At 42.4% G+C, this 21869-nt stretch overlaps 1 protein-coding gene across 1 annotated transcript; it reads right to left on the bottom strand.

Annotated features, from left to right (window-relative positions):
- Nucleotides 1–222: 222 nt before the first annotated feature.
- Exosc9 (exosome component 9) lies at nucleotides 223–11076 on the bottom strand. Its single transcript, XM_051157068.1, has 12 exons — nucleotides 10940–11076; nucleotides 10540–10634; nucleotides 9806–9925; nucleotides 9588–9690; nucleotides 8971–9108; nucleotides 7626–7708; nucleotides 5387–5519; nucleotides 4214–4302; nucleotides 3177–3323; nucleotides 2060–2241; nucleotides 540–618; nucleotides 223–418 (listed from the first exon to the last, which is right to left on the bottom strand). The coding sequence occupies exons 1-12, from the start codon at nucleotides 11003–11005 to the stop codon at nucleotides 337–339; spliced, it is 1317 nt and encodes a 438-aa protein (XP_051013025.1). The 5' UTR covers nucleotides 11006–11076; the 3' UTR covers nucleotides 223–336.
- Nucleotides 11077–21869: the final 10793 nt, after the last annotated feature.

Below are 21869 nucleotides of genomic sequence, written 5' to 3'. Positions count from 1 at the left end.
GAATGATGATAAAAATAAGAATAATTAATTACTATTTATTGTCCAATGAAAAAGCTTTTGAAAACTGAATAACACTGATTTTGATTATTCTAAACAACTGAACCAAATTGCTGACTTGATCATAAACTAAGCAAAAGTAGACCACCTGTTTCAGGACAGCAGAAATCTCCATTCTCAATCTGCTGCAGTAGTTTATGGGAAGTATTTTATTCATCAACTTTTTATCAAAAAGTTCAGCTTTTATAATGGATTTTCAAATAAAAATACCCAGAGCTGAATAAATACACATTTAGTAGTTATATATACATACAAATATAAAAATATACCATTTTAGTTTTAGTTAGCAGTTCTCTTCTTTTTCCTCTTTTTCACTTGACTTTTACTTGGTGCCTTTTCTTTTGCACTGGTGGTCTGAGCTCTGTGAATAAAGTAATATAACAGCTCACTGTGCCCAATCAATGGAACTCTGCAACGCCCCGTTTTATAGAACTAGGTCCTGTTCTTCAATGTATATATGAAAGAAACCAGAAATCTGTTACCTTATTTTCTTTGGACTTTTGTTTGGTTCCAATATGATCATTTCTTCCTCTTCACTGTCTGACAGCACTATAGGGGCACCTTTAAGAAAATATCAAAAAAGTATAATGATCTCGTTTCCAACCTAATGCAGCTCAAACTATGCTGCCTCTTTCAAAATCTTACCCTATTCCAAAGTAGCTCCTTGCAGCTCTGAAAAATTCTAAGAATTGTTTTCTGTAAGCTTTTTCTTTTTTCCAAAGACTCATGTAGGCCAGAATGATGTAGCTTTTACTACCATGGCCGACCATGAGAAATGTGGAAAACTGTTTTGTTTGCCCATTTTCGTCTTGAACATTGTGTGTGTGTGTGTGTGTGTGTAAATAAAGTGTGCAAATTGACCCCGTGCCCATTATCTGGCTGGGTATGTATTGTCTCAACATTCTTTGCTCACATGCTTTAGGAAGCTCTACCTTCTCCATCCTAGTTTTCTACTTCACTAAAGATACTAGCACAGTTACACGAGATGATAACATTACTGATGGTTAAACCAACTGGATACAACGAATGGTAAAGGATCCTATATATTAGGATTTATAAAAAAAAAAAAAAAAGTAAAAACAGGTCTAATTAAACCAACATTGTTCCCTGTAAAAACAAAAGCCAACAACAGGCTCTAAGTAACAATTCCCTTCTATGAAGGCAGACAGAATGTGTGTTAGTTCTTAAAAGAACTGATGTTAACCACCAGGCCGTGGTGGCGCACGCCTTTAATCCTAGCACTTGCAAGGCAGAGGCAGTCAGGAGGATCTGAGTTGGAGGCCAGCCTGGTCAGAGTGAGTTCCAGGACAGCTAGAGCTGTTATACAGAAACTCTGTCTCAAAAAAACCAAAAAAAGAAAAATTTAAAAATTACCCTTGTTCTCTACCATAATGCACACTGCTCTAGTAACCTGAGGTCAGGCCCAGCGCCCACACATACTCCAGTTCGAGGTGTGGTGCCTGATCCTAGCCTTCAAGGGCATCCGGACACTGCAGCACACATTACATAAAGGGCATGTACTGCTCCAGAGAACCAGAGTTCAGTTCCTAGCCTCCACATGCATGCTCTGGCATACATATGCACATGTGTAAAAATGTTAAAGATCTCTACAGCTTTTAAAAAACAAGAGGGCCCATGTTCTAATACTGTGCCCTAAAATGTTAGTCACTGATACCAATGTGGCTGTTCATATTAACTTAGACTTAAATAACATTTCTTACCACAGAAAATCCTGAGCAGTACTGTATGTATCATGGTTTGCTTATCACCACTTCACAAAAACAATCATTCTTTTAGAGCTGGTACTAATATAGCCTCAATCAGTTAAATTTTAGTTTAAATACCAAGGCATTTAGCCTTCCAAAACAGGAAACATTCCTATGTATGATCTATAACCTCCAGATAGACATGACTTCACATACATACAAGTTTTATCTATATTTTAGATATCTCAATTGTAGGTGTCTGTAATACACATTAAAAGCCAAAAAACATTACCTACCTTGGCTCCCAATATCAGAAACTTCTCCAATGTCCATCTTTGTATCATCAAGAACGACAGCCTCATCAATGCCACCTTCCTCCTCCTCTTCCTTCTCAGAATCTTCAAGGTCACCCCAGGAGTCTTCTATTCCATCTCCAATCTGGGCAGTTCCAGGAGTCCACAGCACAGGTTTAGAAACACTTAACAAGTTAAGGAAATCCAAACCAGTGCTATTTAATGAGCTATTGAAAAAAAAAAAGTCAAGTTCCCCTCTAAGGCTGCTTCCATTAGGAATAAATATAAAACTACACTGTGGTATGCTGAATAACGTAACTGGACATCACCAGTTACCAACTTTACAGCAATCTGGTAATGAATGATTTCAAGACTACATAACATTGCATAAAGAGCATGGCTATGTCATTAATACTCAAGTACAGTTCTTCCAAGGGAAATGAATGCTGGAGTTTTGTGTGTATTTTCTTACAGTGCTGGAATGGAACCCAGGGCCTTCCATATAGCTAGAAAAATGAGGGTACCAGTGAGCTACATCCCCCAGCTCTAAGTTTGTTGCTGTTTTTGTTGTTTTTTAATGTACATTTGGTTTTTGGTATACATAAATATCTGTGTGAAGGAGTTGGATCCACTGGAATTTGAGTTACAGACCAGACAGTTGTGAGCTGCTATGTGAGTGCTGGGAATTGAACCCTGGTCCTCTGAAAGAGCAGACAATGTTCTTAACCACTAAGCCATCTCTCCAGTCCCTCCTAAGTTGGTTCTTGTTTTGTTTTGTTTGTCGACACAGGGTTTCTCTATGTAGCCTTGGTTGTCCTGGACTCAATTTGTAGACCAGGCTGGCCTCGAACTCACAGTGATCTGTCTGCCTCTGCCTCCCCAGTGCTGGGATTAAAGTGTGTGCCACCATGCCTGGCCCCTAAATTGGTTCTTTAAAAAGGAAAATATATGTTTTTTAGAGGTAACTAAGAGAAGCTAGATCTTACATTATCAACTTAATGTCATAGCTTCTCTTACATGATTTTCCCTAAAACAAATTTCAATATGCACATTATAGCCTTAATAAAGAAAAAAAAAAGTTATGCGTCTTGTTACTATAAAAACCACCCAATAAAGATACACTTCTGGAGGAGGTTCGGCTTCGGCAATAATTTCTTCTGCTTTCTCCTCTACGCTGGAGGTATCAACAGGGGCTGTCTCCATTTTAAACGCTGTGATCCTTTGATTTGCTATAGATTCTGCAAAGCCAAACTTTCCACCTTCTTTCCTGTGAGTGGATTTTGGTAGTGATTGTTTTTGGAGAAGACCAGTAAGAAAAGACAAGAGAAAATTTTTACTATTTTGCCTTTGGTAGATAAGAAATAGACTTACTTTGCTACTAGCTCTTGTAAACTTTAACTTGACACAGCCTAAAGTCACTTGAGAAGGGAGGCCCAGGTCAGACCACAATGGCATAACTATGGAGGAGTCTCTTGATGGTTAATTATGAAACTGGACTCAGCCCACTATGAGGGGCACCATTCCCTGGGCAGGTGGTCCTGGGCTATAGAGGAAATATAGCTCGGCCTGAGCTTGTGAGCCAACAGTCAACATTCCTCTGATCGGCTGTACGTCCTCAGCTGAGTGAACTCCCTGAATAGACGTAACACTACATGGACTAGCGAGGAGGCGCTGCTCCCCGCTCCTCACTGGCAGACTATGATCCGGAAGTGTAAACCAAGTTAAGTCCTTACCTCCCCTAGCTTGCTTTCAGTCAGTGTGTTATCACAGCAACAGGAGTCAAACTAGAACACTGCCATAGTTGCCAACATAGAGGTCATCACAGTTATTGAGTGAGCCTCTGCTGCACAGGTCCTTGAAGGACACTGTCTAATCCTCAAGTCAGCCAAAGGCACTAGCCTCCCACAGGACAAGAAAGAACACTGGAGTGCTGGGTACTTGTTGCTTAAGGTAAAAAGAAGGAGAGCTGTGAGCCAGCATGTCTGTTCTATTAATTTAAGATATTATATTTTTCTGTGACTTTTTAAAATAAAATTTCAACTAAATAATAGTATACACAACTGAGATTAAGTAAGGAAAGTCCAAATATGAGGTCATATGAACACTCTTAGAAAACATGAATTTAAACAGCATATAATTTTGAGAAATTAAACTTACCTAACTTTCTGGTCATTTTCCAATGCTCTCTGTATTAACTCTGTAATCTCTGCTACTTTCACACCAGCTATTTTACTGCATCTCAAAACCTGTGTGTAAATGTGGGCTGTTAGACAACAAACCAAACAGCTTTGCTAATGAACCCAAAACCACGCTGTGAATTTTCTACCATTACAATTTAAGCATTTCTTTACCAGTTATGAGATACAATTAAGACAAAGTAGCAAATGCTAGAGACCACAGGTACTGTGTGCTCAGGAATGCAGACTTCCTTTCTATGTCAGTAACCCAACAGAAATAGGAAATCAACAATCCTAGTGCCGATGGTGCTGGTAACAATAATGGAAATAAGTCCTCTGAGCACTTGCATGGCAGACACCTATAATCAGCCTACACATCTGCCAGCAACAGAACCATCCCCTGATGCACGGATGGAGGCACTGAGACTTGGAGATAAGCCATTTGCCCAAGGCTATCAAGTTCGATTCAAATATGAACTAAAGCTGCTCCCTAGCACTTTCTGCTTACCGCAGTGGGACAGGGCACTCTAGGTTCTAACAGCCTGCATGTGGATGTGATATGTGACTGGGCTTCAGCATCACTAGTGGTTGTATCCAAATTCCAAAAGTAAAACTTAATTTTCTCTTAATTTCTACACTTAATTAATGCTTAAAAAAAATAGTACGACTCTTTTGGGGGGAGAGGGTTTGAGACAGGGTTTCTGTGTAGCCTTGGCCGTCCTGGACTCGCTTTGTAGACCAGGCTGGCCTCGAACTCACAGAGATCTGCCTGCCTCTGCCTCCCGAGTGCTGGGATAGCAATCTGTTTGGGAGGGTTGCATATCAGATATTCTGCATATCAGATATTTATATTACAATTCATAACAGCTGCAAAATGACAGTTATGAAGTAGCAAAGAAATAATTTTTTGGTTAAGGGTCATCACAACCTGAGAATCTGTTATTGAAGGGGTCTCGGCATTAGGAAGGCTGAGAAGCAGAGTCCTCCACAGACAGCTACAGGGAAGAGCAAGGGAAAAAGGACAGAAACCAGATTCTAGCTTAACTAGACTCAGTCATCTAAGCACTCTTGTGGCTTTTGGTTAGAAGATAATTTTACAAAACAGAAGAAACCGCATGAAACTTGTGAAGAGGGAAGCTAGCCAAGCGCTAACCTGCTCTTTGAGCAGCATGGTCCCACCACTGGACTGAACAGCACAGAGCTCCCGATGCTTATTCATGGCGATCACCAGCAAGCCGTCCATTACTCGCTCTTCTCGCTCACTGGGGTCCACCAGTAAATACGTTCTGAAACAAATGTTAAACGGTCCTAAACACGTCTGAAGCTCTTTCCAGGACAATGGTTTTTGCTTTTGTTTTTTAAGGTAGCATTCAAAGTCAACACTGAAGGATCTGAGTCACTTTAACTCAATAACTTCAGTTACATGAGATGTATGCCTCTCTGGCCATTACAATGAAGACACATTAAGTTCAGATTGAAATTTTAATAACATATGACCTAATACTTAGACATCTCTTTGATTAAATGACTTCTATTAATAAAGACTTAAATAACATGAATTTGGTTCATTTTAAAGTGGCACCGAGGCCCTGCCCTCTACGTTCTCGAGTCTGTTGCTGCTGGCACAGAAAGGGACTGCCGTTCTCTGCAGTGTCCTCTCACTAGCAGGCACACATGCCTACTGAGTTACTCCAACTGCCGTGTAAAGATACTCAGTGCAAATCAAAGAATGTAAAATCTTGATTGAATAAGCCAGGTACTGGTGGCGCATGCCTTTAATCCCAGCACTCAGGAGAAAGAGGCAGGAGGATCTCTGTGAGTTCGAGGCCAGCTTGGTCTACAGAGTGAGTTCCAGGACAGCCATAGCTACAGAGAGAAATCCTGTCATGAAAAAACAAACAAAACCTTGAATAATTGTAAAAATACTAGTAGTATATAGTAAGATGAAAATACTTTACATCTGAATGGTTAAGTGGAATATAAACAGTTTTTAACTTGTTTGTTTTTATTTTGTTTTTAGACAGGATCGACCATGTTTCTGAGCTTTGCTTAGAGCCTGCTAAGGAGCCTGGGCTGGCCTGAAAGCCACTGAGCTCTTCCTGTGTCAGCCTCCCCATTTCTGGTTTTCACATTTGCTATCTGCTTCTTTTACCTGTTAATCTGACTATTGAAAAATTTAAGTTATTTTTATGGCATATACATCTTATTTTACTAGATAAGGCTTATCCACTTTCCTGATAATCAGCTACAAGGACTAAAGTTGAAATCTTTTCTCTAGCTCTTGTGCATACAAGTCTCCTCTTTCCAAGAATCAAGCCTCACTTAGAAGCATGTTACATGAATGTATAAGCCTCCAATTTTTATTGTTGTTGTTTTCTAGACAGGGTTTCTCTGTAACAGCTTTGGCTGTCCTGGCCTCACTTTGTAGTCCACGGTGGCCTCGAACTCACAGAGAACTGACTGCCTCTACCTCCCCGAGTGCTGGGATTAAAGGTGTGCACCACCATGCCCGGCTGCGTCCATATTTTATACTAGGAGAGTTCAACAGAGAGTTGGGTAGAAAAGGCTAGACAGCTGAAGGGAACACGTTTTCTGGTTGTGAGTCATTTCCCTTGCTAAGTGCTCCTGGAACTACCCCTCTAATATGCTTCACAATACCTATGTTTATTAACCCAGGTACCTCTTAACCCACTGTCTCAAATGAGAGCCCACATACAACTCTCAGGGCATCTGTCTAGCTCAGGGAAGGGTAGATGCTACCAGGCCACATTAAAGTCTTTTTTTTTTTTCCTTTGTTTTTTTGCTTGTTTTTTGTTTCTTGTTTTTTTCAAGACAGGGTTTCTCTGTGTAGCTTTAGCTGTCCTAGACTAGCTTTGTAGACCAGGCTGGCCTCGAACTCACAGAGATCTGCCTACTTCTGCCTCCCGAGGGCTGGGATTATAGGTGTGCACCACCAGGTCTGGCAAAGTCTTACTTTCTAAATATGCTGTGAGCAGGAAAATGATGAGAGTATATCCATAACAGCTGAATTCTGTCACTCTATTAAGAAGATCCTTACAAAGACAGGAAGAAACCAGCAGGTGCTCTAGTGTTAAACACGTCTCTGCACATCTGAACAAAGCAATAAAGTTCCTAGCTTGGGGCTGATGCAGCTCAGCTGGCAGACTTTTACACACATGCACAAAGTCCTAAGTCTATGCCCAGCACCATGTAAACCCGGTGCAGTAGCACATGCCTGTAACCGCAGCACTTGGGAAGTGGAGGCTGGCACATCAGAAGCTCAAGGTTATCTCAGCTATATAGAGAGATGAGGACAAGATCTTGTGTCAAATAAATAAAATCCAATTCTCAGGGGTACTTATATTTTCAGCCCATGACTGGGTGACACTTACCCTTGCTGGAAGAAAGCAAAACTGACACAGATCGGCATGTGGTGGATGCTCAACGGCACAGGATCGCGCTCCTCAGGAGTGTACTGTTTCAGAAGGAAGGACAAATGCAGTCAGCACATGAGAAAAACACCAAACAAAAGCACCCTGAGAGCAAACACCAAGATATGAAATTTTTTTTTTTTTTTAATCTTTTTGAGGCAGAGTTTCTCTGTGCAACCTTGGCTGTCCTGGACTTGCTTTGTAGACCAGGCTGGCCCCAAACTCACAGAGATACGCCTGTCTCTGCCTCCCAAATGCTGGGACTACAAGTGTGTGCCACTGTGCCCAGCCATGATATAAAATTCTTAATAGTGAGTGGATAAATGTCTTTTATAATTACCTTATGACTCTGACAACTATGTTCCTACTTAATTCTTATGATGATGAAACACCGATCTTATGTCTAACCTTCTATCCAGAGTTTCTATCCAGCTACCTTTTTAGTGAGGTATAGACACCTCCTACGTAGGGGCCCTTGAACTTATCAGGATAAAGGGTCTTCCTCCATGTAAAACTAATCACATTCTACCTTTTTCTTCTTTCTTTTTTCTTTTTTCAACTTCCTTATGCTCTTCCTATAGCCCTGTGCACTGTTCTTGCCTCCAAGACTTCAAATTCTGCTCTGGCAAAGTGTCTCAAAAAGAGCATTATTGATGGCCACTCAGAAAACTTAGGCATTTGATGGTTCCCTCTGCAACTCAGGGTTCAAGCAGCACTTTCATTACTCTAGCATGTAAGGTGCATGAAAGAAAACTGGCCTGCCTGACAAAAAGAGAAGGCCAGCACGGAGCACTGGCTCTCACAGTGACCCCTGGCCCAGAGTCAGGACACCTGGGCACTCCAGGTTCTACCTCTACCCTCCTCTACAAGCAGAGCCCAGCAGCATGTGGTTAACAACCCGTCCAGGTGTTTCTGATGAACTTGTGGCATCTACTCTGCTTAGTGAACAAAGGGCCTGAAGAAGAGCGTAAACCCGGTGAGCCTCAGGCCTTCTCAGGTTCTGTAGGCCTCTCATGCTGACCCTAAACAGAAACTCACCACTTCCTCTAATAGTCAATCCAAAGAAAGAGTCACAGTTCTGTTTCAGAAAGCCTAGCTGGGTTATGTTATTACTGACCGACATTTCTGTAAGCAAACTTGAGATTTCGAGGGCAATTTTGACCATTTGCAGTTTTTGTGTTATGAGCAAACATTAGAGTAGATCTAAACTCCATCTGCCATGCCTCCATTGCTGCCCGCCCACCTGCCCACCCAAGATACCCGTCTCCTCATAGGAACAGTGCCGCTCGGAAGCCTGGAAGCTTACCAGGGTCACTTCCTCTCCCTGGACGGAGACGTCAGGCCTGCGGAAGTGACACAAGGCTACAATTGCGGCAATGCTGGCAGCATCAATAATATTCCCATCATGATTTAATAAATGTAGGTCCACACGAACCTGCCAAACCTGAAAGTGAATTTAAGACAAAAATAAATCCTACCGGGTCATAACCAGGGGCCACTGGGCAAGTAAACTAAAGCATGCAGTTAAATCTTCCAGTTTATCCAGTAAAAACGCACTTCATGTTAAGAAAAGCAAACAACCTGGAAATAATAGCAGTTAACTTTGCTATGTGAGCCATTTGGGAACATGAAAGCATGTGAATGAATGGAACCATTCCAACAGCTGAAACCTAGTTATGTTCTTTAAAAGTTTGTTTTTATTCTACATGTATGCACATGTGCCTGCGTGCAGATATGCACCATATTCATGCCTGGTGGCCCCAACAGACCTTCAGTGCTGGGTCCTGTGGAACTAGAGTTACAGACGGTTGTGAGCTGCCACATAAGTGCTGGGTGCTGAACCCCGATTCTCTGCAATCTCTCCATGATCATGCTTTAATTGTGTATGAATCAACAGTATTCATTGTTAAAATGTCTCCCCACCTTTTCACCAGCAACAACACAGAGAGACTCAGTATCTATACACTTTGAATTTCTCAGACACCTTTCCAGGAGTCGATTCAGCTTCACCAAGAGATCCGACTGCCTATGGAAGCAAGAACAAATTAATGTCATTAACTACAGCTGTGAGCAGTAAACCAACAGTTCACTGCCAATAAATTCCTCTATGTCTGAAAGTAGCTTTAAAAAGAGCGAGATACCTGCCAGGTTCAAAAGCTGGAGCAGCCATCTGAGAAAGTTCAAGGTTAAAAAACAGAATACCTTCTGTTGCCCTATTGAGTTTTGGAGAAACAAGTTCACAGGAAACCTGACCAAGAACTCTGTAAAAATAAAAGGACAAAGCAGTCAACTAAACACTTGCTTTTCAATTAAAAAGTGGCAAAGTCTCAAACAAAAACTAGTTCTAAATAACAACACACTGTGACTTAACAGGCAGGCATTACATACACAATGTAGTAGACCGTGGCCAGAGAACAAAGCTGCATCCAAACACACACTCATGCACAAACACACTAATAAATATATAAAAGTTTTAAATGCAAGTAGATTTCATGCAGAAATAAAACTATTGATATACCTAAAAGAATGACAGAAAGGAAATCTTTTTTCTTACATCATTCGAGAATAAAAGGGAAACTGGCTCATTGATGACAAGATAGCCACACTCCTCATATTAGGATGCGAGACATGCAGATAACTGTGCGATTAATGTTAGCTGCCTACAGGACTTATAAAGGTCATGAGAAACAACGACAGTCATATAGCGGAAAGCACACTCGTGGTTAAAAGTTAAGCGTGACCACAAAACTAAAGGGTTGGCAATAAGACACATATTTCTCATCATTTGGACTTTAAAGCTGCTCAGTAAACGACCGAGTCAGTAGGTTGTAATTTTCACACCTTCTGTTGCATTATCTGACTTGAATCCTGTTACCTTGTTTTCCCCAGCTCTACAATACAGCACCCATAATCCGTTCCGAATGAAATCTTGATGTTCCTGTAATCATAGGTTTGTCTGCCATCCAGCCGCTGTAAGCAAACATCGTTTATTCCTTTAACATATTTACGAGCAGCAACTGTGTCTGTCAGATCCTGGGCCCCAACGCCCCCTAGCACTGAATGCTCGCGGTATGAGGCTCAAAGGTACTGGCCAGGGTAAAATACTGGCCTGAGGCTGGGGAATGGGCAGAGTCCACACCGGGAACCACCCGAGTCCACACCACGACTGCACCACAGGCCGAACTGACAATGAATCCACCGGCCACCCAAGTCCACCCCGCGGGCAACCCGAGTCTACACACAAAGCCACCGAGCCCACACCGCAGGCCCCGCACCTTCTTCTCCTCAATGGCGCGGAGCAGGAAGCGGCGCTCGCAGTTGGAGAGCGGCGTCTCCTTCATAGCGTTGGGCCACGCAGGTATAGAACCGCACCGAAACAACTTCGCACGCCGGCTTCTTCTTGGCGCAGAAAACTAACGTCATCCCAGCGCCGGCGTGCGGGCTGAGGGTGGGGCCGCAGTGTGGGTGGGGCTAGAGGGCGGGGACTGCTGCAGAGCGGACGGGCTGTGTAGCTAATCTTGGAGAAGTTCCCGAGTGGATCTCCGAAATTAGCGTCTGCAGCGTAGTCCTTTACCTGCTTTTTATTGAGACAGAATCTCACTCTGTATCTATCTCTGGCTGTCCTGGAACTGAACAGAGATTCTCCCATCCCTACAAGTCGTAACAATTCTTCTTTCGGGGGCAGGAAGCAGAGAGTTACCCAGCTCTTGGCTCTGGATGTCTATCAGCTTCCAGGCTGACCTAAGTGTCAGAATTTCTTGGCACTTCACAGCAGAAAGTCTGCAGAGGATGCTAGCCTTTGTCAGAGGGAGCTTGAAGAGTGGTGCAGGCGGGTCGGCTTGGGACGGCCCAACCAGGCTGGGAGAATGTAGCAGGCTGCAGGTGGTTCACGTGGGACCTGAGGACGGAAAAAGAAATGAAGCATCATTTTCAGTCCCCGTGGACTGAAACCTCGTTTCCTGCTTATATCTCATCTCATGTCGGCAGGCTTATTTTTACAGATGGAGACGTGTCCTCCATCTGCTGCCTGGTGTCCTGGTCTACCCACATCAAGAGAGGATATTTGGCAGCTTGGACAACAGCGAGGCAGCAGTAGGTGACCTTCTAGAGTGGTCCTGTTCCTACCTTGAGAGGAGGGGGGAGGGAGGGAAGGAGAGAAGCAGAGAGAGGGGGGGAGGGAGGGAGAGGGAGAGACTTACTGTGTCTCACTGGTTGTCCTGGAACTAACAGAGATCCACCTATCTACAGACCTAGAAGCAGGGATTTCCCCGCCCCCGCCGCCCCCCACCTCGCTCTTGCTGTGGCTGCCTGCTGATTCCAGGCTGACCCAGATGTTGGCATCCTTCTGCCCTTCACAGCAACCAATGCTGCAGCTCTTGGGTCCAGGTCTCAGACCTTGGCCCCAAAGATTTGACAACTCTGAAGCATTACAGCTGTCAGGACCGCAGTTTCTGGTCTTGTTCTCTGTCCTCTCCAGCTGTCATTGTACCCTGCCTTTCTTCCAGTCCAGCTGCGTTTGCATTGCTGGCCTGTTGCGCTCTCAGCTGTCTAGCTGCCAGCGGCCTTGTCCTCCTCTCCTCTTGGGCTCCAGACTGCACAGCTGCATCTGCCAACACCAGTGTTCTGCTGTCCCAGCCTACTTTAGGTTGCCCCCCTCAGTTCACAGAATAGAAAAAAAAAAAAAAAAAAGATGACTTGAGAAAATTTTTATTGGGTCAGATCAGATGCTCCAAAACCAGAGAAGACAGTACAAGATAAGTGTCTTCCAGGCAACTCACTAAGTGATCCTGAGCTTGCGTCTTTTATTGTTTGATTATGGAAAACAATGCATTTAATGTTCCTTTATCACTATTCTCCCACATGTACTAAATCGGCATATCTTTGAATTATATTGTGCTAAAATGTTTGGTTTATAGGCTGGAGACATGGCTTAGAGTTAAGAACAGTTGGTCTTCCCGAGAATCTGAGTTCCCAAATCCAGTACCCACGTGGGCGCACTGCACAACCATCTATATTTCCAACATCTGGGTCCTAGTTGGTCTCCTGGCCCCCATACGTAAAAACACAGAGACACGAACAAGTGTAGGTGGACTTTCTTAGCTATTTTACTGCATTCTTGTATCTACCACCCTTCCAACTCACATTCCCTAAAGCATCAACACTAGGCAAACAAGAATGAAGGTTAGGAGGCATAGATCTTTCTAGACTACTTCCTGTTGATTAGTAGCACCGGATTCCTAGGGGACAAGTCCAATCTTCTTTGTCAGAATAACCAGCAAACCAGCAATAGCAAGTGCAGCAGCAGGAACCAGCAGCAGCTGGGAAGGTAGGGGGCGGGGCATGATGGAGAGAGAGGCAGCTGCCACAGGCCCTCTCAGGACTCTCCCGTTTATACCCTCTTCTGAGTCCCCATAATTAAACTATATGCAGCTAGCAAAAATCACAACCCTCCTAGAGCACAAGACAAGTCATGGTTAATGACTGTGGACAAATCTGAAGCAGCCCCATACCCCACCCCTGGGATTAAAACAAAAAACATAGTCATATAACATAACTGTGTTTTTTAAGAAACCAGAATTCTCACTATATTTTACCATTTAATAAAAAAAGGCTTTCCCCTAACATTAATAAACTATATAAAATAAAGACAGTTATGATAATTATCAAGTAAAAATTATATTTACAATGTCCAGTCCATATATATATATAGCAACTTTGGAGAAAATACTCCATTATCTATTCTGTCCTGGGAAGTCCAAAGTTCTGTACCTAAATCAATTTCTTATCCTAACTTGCATTTACCAACCTAAAAACATCTTTGTAGGTGCTAAAACATTTTCTTAGATCGTAAACAACGTAAGCTTTTATGTATTTAACCTTTAATAAGGAAAACTGTAAGACTATAACTGTGTAGTCTCCAACCCCATCAGAGACCTGTGAAAGATAAAGTAGTTTAGAGCAAGCAGCTTCCAGAACTATAGAAATGACAGAGACTGCTGGATGCCTGGACAGTCACCACCCCAGGTTCCTCTGTATCATTGGGGCATTCAATCTTTAGCCAATGTGCTCAGAATATCTGAGAGATTTATATGTGAAGTAGGAATTTTGAAGGATTAGCCTATGCTATCTCTGCCAAGTTGACCAATTGACTTTCCAGTGTCCTACTTGTCCATAGTTTGGGCAGCCTGATGTCAACAATCAAGGTAAAGGCAGTTTTTTCCCCAGTGGCCAGCCTTGGCAGGTTTGAATCAAACTCCAAGGGGAGATTCTTCAGTGCCTATCGTCTTCTTTGAAGTAGATTGGGGGTGCTGCCAGGAGCAGATATGTTTCTCTGTCAGAAAGCTTGTATTATTAAAACATATTAAATGCCATATTCTGTAGATCTCTGAAGTGTTTGAAGACCACTAAGCAATCTATGGGAAGCAAACCAGTAAAGAGCACCCTTCTGTGGCCTCTGCATCAGCTCCTGCTTCCAGGTTCCTGCCCTGTTTGAGTTCCTGTCCTGACTTCCTTTGGTGATGATATTGCTATATGGAAGTGTAAGCCAAATAAACTCTCTCTTCCCCAACTTGGTTTTGGTCATGGTGTTTTGTTGCGGCAATAGAAACCCTAACTAAGTCAAGTGGGTGTCAGCATAGTGGGATATTGCTGTGACAGACCTAACCATTTTTATTGTTGTTGTTGTTTGTTCATTTGTTTTTTTTCTGGAGGATTGTGGAAGGACTTTGGAACCTTGGGCTAGAAAAGCTATGGAGTGTTGAGAGCTCAGTGAGATGTACTTTAGGAGCTTGGAAGATAAGAATGTTGAGAGCAGTGCAGAGTATGCAAGCCTGGCTTGGGAAGCTTCAGAGGGAAGATTAAAGACTCTATCAAGGGCTGGAGAGAGGTTAAGAGCACTGTCTGTTTTTCCAAAGGTCCTGAGTTCAATTCCCAGCAACCACATGGTGGCTCACAACCATCTATAGTGAGATCTGGTGCCCTCTTCTAGTCATGCAGGTGTACATGAGGGCAAAATACTGTATATATAATAATAAATAAATATTTTTTAAAAGACTCTATCAGGATTATTGCTATTTTGAATTAATTTTTAAAAGATTTATTTATCATTATGTATATAATGTTCTGCCTGCATGTACACCTGCATGCCAGAAGAGGGTATCAGATCCCATTATAGATGGTTATGAACCACCATGTGGTTGCTTGGAATTAAACTCAAGACATATGGAGGAGCAGTCAGTGCTCTTAACCTCTGAGCCATCTCTCCAGCCCTCTTCTGTTGTCCTGGTCAGCTGGCTGTGATAAGTCAGCTGCAATTAACAAGAGACCAGGACTACTTAAGTGAAACTTTCGCATTACTGGGACAATTGATGCTGGTTAGCTGGAGCTAAGAAGTTAGTGCTGACTAAGAACAGACCAGCATTACTGTGATGAAATCTTCTGGGAAGTATTTCCTAGAGCACAGAGTAGCTATGTTCCAAAGGCAGCCATGTATCTCATGTTGGCAGCAGAACTTGGTAAAATGAAAGAGTCACCCAGGAGGGACTAGTTTTGAAGTCATGAAGGAGTCATGGAGAGCAGCTGAGTCTTGGCACTGTGAGAGGCCAGGAGAGGCCACTGGTGGAAGTGCAGCCTCAGTGGCAGTTGAAGGCCCAGGACTGAAGGGGCTATGCAAGGAAGTGGATCCAGAAGACAAACTGTGTGCTGCAGAGGGCAGAGCTGGAGAAGTGACCCAAACTTTTTGAGGAGACAAGACCTCAAGTGAATCCCAGATAATTAAACATTGAGTTATTTATATAGTTGGAATTTATTTGTTTTGCTTGGTTCAGATTGTGACTGCTCAGAGGGCTCATCCCCTTTGAAGAAGGTATGTAATTTTGATTTTTACAGGAGACCACAGCTGAAAGGCCTTAAACTTTTAAAAGAGGTTTTGGGGGCTGGAACGATGGCTCAGAGGTTAAGAGCACTGACTGCTCTTCCAGAGGTCCTGAGTTCAAGTCCCAGCAACCATATGGTGGCTCACAGCCATCTATAATGAGAACTAATGTCATCTTCTGGCCTGCAGACAGAGCACTGTAGATATAATAAATAATTTTTAAAAGAAGTTTTGGATTTTTAGAGAGATTGGATATTTTAAAGAGACTAAAATTCTAATGTGTTTGAATTTGTAAAGACTGTAAGACTTTTAAAGCTACTTACATTTTTCGATGTGAGATCTTGGGGAATTGGGGGTACCAAACACCACATTGTGAGACCCTGTCTAAAGAAAAGGGAGAAAGAGAAAAAATAAGTCTTTGCTAGAATAGTGTGTGGAAAAAAATCCCTCAGCTCAAAGAATTTAAAGTTTCTTTGAAAGAGAGAATAACATCCTAAACAAATTAATAACTTCACACACTCATCACTGCTTAGTCTTCAGTAGGTTCTAGAAAGTGGTGACTATGGGAAAGGAAAGGCATGGCTTAATAATGATGTTTTTCTGTGTCGAGTTGGCAAGGCATCAGATGTGCTGGCTAATCTAATATCAACTTGACACACAAACTAGAGTTATCTGAAAGAAGGGGACCTCAATTGAGAAAATGCCCGGTAAGATCTATAAGATATTTTCTTAATTAGTTACTAATGAGGGAGGACCTAGCCCATTGTGGGTGATGCCACCCCTGGGCTGGTGGTCCTAGGTCCTATAAGAAAGCAGACTGAGCAAGCCATAGTGAGCAAGCCAGTAGGCAGCACTCCTCCATGGTCTCTGCATCAGCTACTGCCTCTAAGTTCCTGCCCTGCTTGAATGCCTATCCTGACTTCCTTCAGTGGTGAACAGCAACATGGAAGTGTAAGCCAAATAAATCCTTTCCTCCCCAACTTGCTTTTTGGTCACGGTATGTCGTTGTAACAAGAAAAACCCTAACTATATGCTTCGCAATAAGGCTGCAACCTATGAGGAATAAAGATGAATTGGTATGCATAGAAAACTTAGAACAACACCTGGTGCGGGAGGAAATACTGAGAAAAAAAGCTTCATGTTACTATGTTTCTTTTTGCTTTAGAAGTTGTACGCTGTGCTCACATTGACCCCAAAAGGTTTCTTTTCCCACTTGTTTTTTCTATCAGTGATACATTGTAGTTTCCATTTGTAAAACTTCCAGAATGTACTTACTTACTAAAAATATTTGGAAGTTTTTCTTGTCTTAAGATAGCTGGCCTGCTGGCACACACCTTTACTCCCAGCACTTGGGAGGCAGAAGCAGGTGGATCTCTGTGAATTCCAGTCCAGCCTGATCAAAGGTGAGTCCAGGACAGTCAAGGCTACACAGAGAAACTGGAGATCGAAAAACCAACCCCACCCACCGCCCAAAAATGAATATAACGAAGTATGGTGGCACAAAGCCTTCTTTTTTTTTTTTTTTAAGATTTATTTATTTATTATGTATACAGTGCTCTGCCTGCATGTATGCCTGTGTGACTATGTACACCTGCAGGCCAGAAGAGAGCATCATATCACATTCTATATGGGTGTGAGCCACCATGTGGTTGCGGGAATTGAACTCAGGACCTCTGGAAGAGCAGTTATTGCTCTTAACCTCTGAGCCACCTCTCCAGCCCATAAGAGCATATTTATATTCATTAACACTTTCATTTTGGGGGGATATATAGTATCTATGAAGAGACTTTTACCTGATAATTTTTTATTACCATGTAAGGTTATAATAGCTAAAAACAATGAGGGAGAAGAGATCTTTCACATGTTGGTAGCAATTCTTTCCTTGGCATAAAAGGGAAATTGTCTACTGTCTGATAGTGTTAAAGCTGTGAGTTTTAGCCAGGCATGGTGGTGCATGCCTTTAATCCCAGCACTAAGGAGGCAGGGGCAGGGAGATCTCTGTGAGTTCGAGGCCAGCCTGGTCTACAAAGTGAGTCCAGGACAGGCAAGGCTACACAGAGAAACCCTGTCAAAACAAACCAAAACCAAAACCAAAACCAAAACAAACTTAAAAAAAACAAACAAACAAAAGAAAGGGTGTGGGAAATGAGTTTTTTAAAAATACTTAGAGCACAGATTACAATTTTGATGGCTTTGGGGCCCAAGCAGATTATGAATTAATGAAGCTGGTGGGCATATGTAGGACAATAGGACTGTGTGGGGACTGTGGCACTCCACAATAAATGATGGGTCTAAAGGATCAAATTATAACAAAACAAAACATAGGCTGCTGGTTCATTTGTCTTTCTTAACATAATCCCTATCACCTCAACCCATTCAAACACAATCAATCTGCTTTAAAAAAAAAAAAAAAAGTTTTTTGATCCTTTAGTCAGATTTCTGATCCCAAGATCTTCCTATTTATAAATTCTAGAACTTCTAATGAATAGAATCCATCTTTTAAAACAAACTTCTGCCACTTCTTGCTGTGCTCTTCTCTTTGGCAGCATCAGTATTGGCAGTGATCTAGGTAAAAAGAATAACCCCCATTGCAGACAGAGCTGAATCAGAAATTCTGAGAGTGGAACTCAGCAGTCTGAATGTCCTAGCCCCTGCAGTCAACTCTCAATTTATTCTAAAAATATCCTATTTATTATAATTATTATATATAATATGCAATGTTATATATTATAACATTATGTAATTATATATGTATAATATATTATATATGTGTTGTATAATTATATAAAATAATATAGTATAAAAATATTAGAATAAATGTATTAAATATATTCTATTCTAAATATTCTCTCCATTCTAAATCAGAACTTATATTCTAAATTTCTTGGAGTAAAGATACAGCCAACCTTATGTAGCTCTCAGCACCCTGTCTACTTTGGACAAAATGAAGGCCGATGTCAGGACCTCTTCTTTTTCCCAGTGGGGACTGTTAACTACATGCAGAATCCCAGAATTGGATGGAATCAGAAAATCAAGATGAAATTCCTGCTGTGTGGTAGGCAGGGTAATTATAAAAAACAGGATGAAGTCCCTATGGTGTGGCAGAGGGAGTAATTATCAAAAACAAAAAACTTTGATTAAAATGTTTGCAGTTTGCTCTTCATTCACATTTTGAGATCTTCAGCTACAATGTATTTTTAAATTAAATTAATTTAATTTTATGTGAATTGGTGTGAGGGTGTCAGATCCCCTAGAACTGGAGTTACAGACAGTTGTGAGCTGCCACGTCGGTGCCGGGAATTGAACCCGGGTCTTTAGTAAGAGCAGCTAGTGCCCTTAACCACTGAGCAATCTGTCCAGCCCTAGAACTTAATTTTGAAACACACTTAACATTGTATTTTGTTAAATGTAACTTTCATTCACCTGAAGTAACTGTTGTCTGGGAGGTTTTCTGCCTCCATTTGCTAACCTAGGCCTAGTCTTGGTGTAATGCCCAAGTTGTGAAACCCCCAAAGACCACCAGGAATCAGCCGGATGCAAATCACACAAGGTTTCATTTATTTCAAGCTCAGAGCCTGGACAGTCAGCCCCCTCGTGAGGAGGGAAGATGGTGCCCCCTAGTGCTAGGGGAACAGGGTTTTTAAAGGAAAAAACTGCAGGCAGGGGGGGGGTGGGGGGTGGAGGGGTGTTTTCAAGCCTTGCTGTTACATGATAGGTTAGAGAGGTACAGGGAGTGAGGGGGCCAGGGCCAGACCGCAGTGGGGATTTTTTTTGTTTGCTCTTGTCACTGTGATTTGTAGCTCTGATTGGTTGGCCCAGGGTGCCAGCTCCTAGGAATGGTTACTGGTATGGTTAGCTGTATGTTTGTGGCTCTCCCTGGAAAGTCTGGGGGGGGGGGTGGGGGTGTCAAGTTCTCAGGCCCTGACCACAAAATGGGATTGGTTTGGTCTTCCAGCCTCTGTACAATCTAATCTAGGCCTAGAATGTTTTCAGCCTCTGAGACTTAATGCTGAATACATCTCACCCTTTCTAGCTCTTTCTAAACTCCAGCTGGCTGGTTCAACTCAGCTGTTCTGGCTCAAACTCCTCTGTAAGCTGAGTGATTCAATATGGCTTCTCTCCGCTTCTGACTTTTTTGCTCTGCTTGACCTCAGACTAACTCTAGCCATCTGTTCTAATCTTCTGAATCCTTCTCCTTCTCTGGCTCATTCTGTCTTTTCCTGTGTCTAGCTTATTCCCTTTCTGAAATCTGTCTCTGTAACTGACCTGGTAAAACTACCTCCTCTTCCTCTTCCTCTTCCTGCTCTACTTCAAGTCATCTGTCTTTCCACTGCCATTCTGCAAGGGTTGGTTGTATCCTATTCTGTCAGATCTTTCTCCCATTTCTCTCACTTTGTCTGCCTCTCAATCAGACATCATTTTCAAACATGGGTGCCTCCTTCTCCAAACTAACTTTATTTTCACTGCTTTGGATTAAAGGCGTGTGCTAAAATGTGTGTGTAATTCCATCGAGAGGGATTAAAGGCGTGTGCTAAGATGTGTGTGTGTGTAATTCCACCCAGAGGGATTAAAGGCATGTGCTAAGATGTGTGTGTGTAATTCCACCCAGAGGGATTAAAGGCATGTGCTAAAATGTGTGTGTAATTCCACCCAGAGAGATTAAAGGCATGTGCTAAAATGTGTGTGTGTAATTCCACCCAGAGAGATTAAAGGCGTGTGCTAAAATGTGTGTGTGTAATTCCACCCGGAGGGATTAAAGGCATGTGCTAAGATGTGTGTGTAATTCCACCCAGAGAGATTAAACGTGTGTGCTAAGGGTGTGTCTGTGTCCAGCCCGGGCAGCCATGTTACAGTTCTACATTGTATCTTAAATGTTGAGAGTTAAGAGAATCTTAGGTCTTAACTGGAAAGTACATTCTCTTTCTTCCCTGCCGTAGGCTTTCCTCATGCCCAACATCTCCTTCAGTGCTGTATTGATTATAACAAACTGCATTTGTTACCTACTTTACAGGAATGTGCTGTACAAAAGAGAAAACTTGAGTAATTTTTCCCATTTAAGAAGCTAGTAAATGTAGAACCAAAATTCATAACATGGCCAGATGCATGGCCAGCTCTATTCGCACACCCATGGTCCATCTTTAAAATGGGAAGTCCACTTTCTGCCAAGTGTGTTATCTATACCTTTAATATCAAACCATGTTACTTCCTATCTGTACTGGGTAGTTTTATGTCAACTTGTGGAAAACTAGAATCATCTGAGAAGAAGGAGCCTCAATTGAGAAAATGCCTAGATAAAGTGCAGCTGTAGGCAAGCCTGTAGGGCATTTACTTAATTGGTGATTTATGGTGGAGGGCCCAGCCCAGTGTGGGTGGAGCTATGTCTGGGCTGATGGTCCTGAGTTCTATTAAAAAAAAAAAAAAAAAAAAAAAAAAAAAACAGGCTGGGGCTGGAGAGATGGCTCAGAGGTTACGAGCACTGTCTTCTTCCAAAGCACCTGAGTTCAATTCCCAGCAACCACATAGTGGCTCACAACCATCTATAATGAGATCTTATGTCCTCTTCTGGCCTGCAGGCACACATGTGGGCAGAATACGGTATAAATTAAAACAACAACAAACAAACAAAAAGCAGGCTGAGCCAGCCAGGAGGAGCAAGCAAGGCAGTAAGCTGGTGCCCCTCCACGGCCTCTGCATCAACTCTTGCTCTAGGCTCCTGTCCTGTTGGAGTTTCTGTCCTGATTTCCTTGGATGATGGACTATGACAAATCTCTCCTCCCTTGCTTAACTTTGGTTAGGGAGGAAGCAACAGTAACACAGGATCACAGCAATAGTAACCCCACTAAGACACCAGCGTAGTCTGTCTGCTCTTACAGGGGGAGGAGGAGCCAGCATGGGCTCAGTCCAAACAAAATTTGCCACATAATCCAATGTCCAAGTCAAATAACATTATTTAAAAAAAAAATAATTTGCAAAGCTGATGTAATACTCTTAGGGAATCTAAAACCCTAAGAAACTAGTTATTATAAACACTTATTTAGTCATAATGAAACAAACAAGTATTTTACTTCTTAAGGATATACTTTTGGAAAGTCAAACGTTCAACAAATATTTATTGAGCCCTCATTTTTGTGTCTTGTGCTGTACCGTGGGCTCAGGTGCCCTCCTTGTGATACATACTTATTTGTGAAACAGAAAGCCTTTTTAGCAAGAGCCCTAGGAGAGAGGGCTTCAGAGCACAGACACGAAACAGGAGAGCCTGCATTGAAATCCTGACTGTCACTCAGATAGCTGGGCACACTTGGGAAAGTCACCTTGTCTCTGCTCAGCTGACA

Source organism: Acomys russatus, chromosome 15 (genome assembly GCF_903995435.1).
Source record: "Acomys russatus chromosome 15, mAcoRus1.1, whole genome shotgun sequence".
In the NCBI taxonomy this organism is placed as follows: Eukaryota; Metazoa; Chordata; class Mammalia; order Rodentia; family Muridae; genus Acomys; species Acomys russatus.
This window is presented reverse-complemented; position numbering and strand designations above follow the sequence as displayed.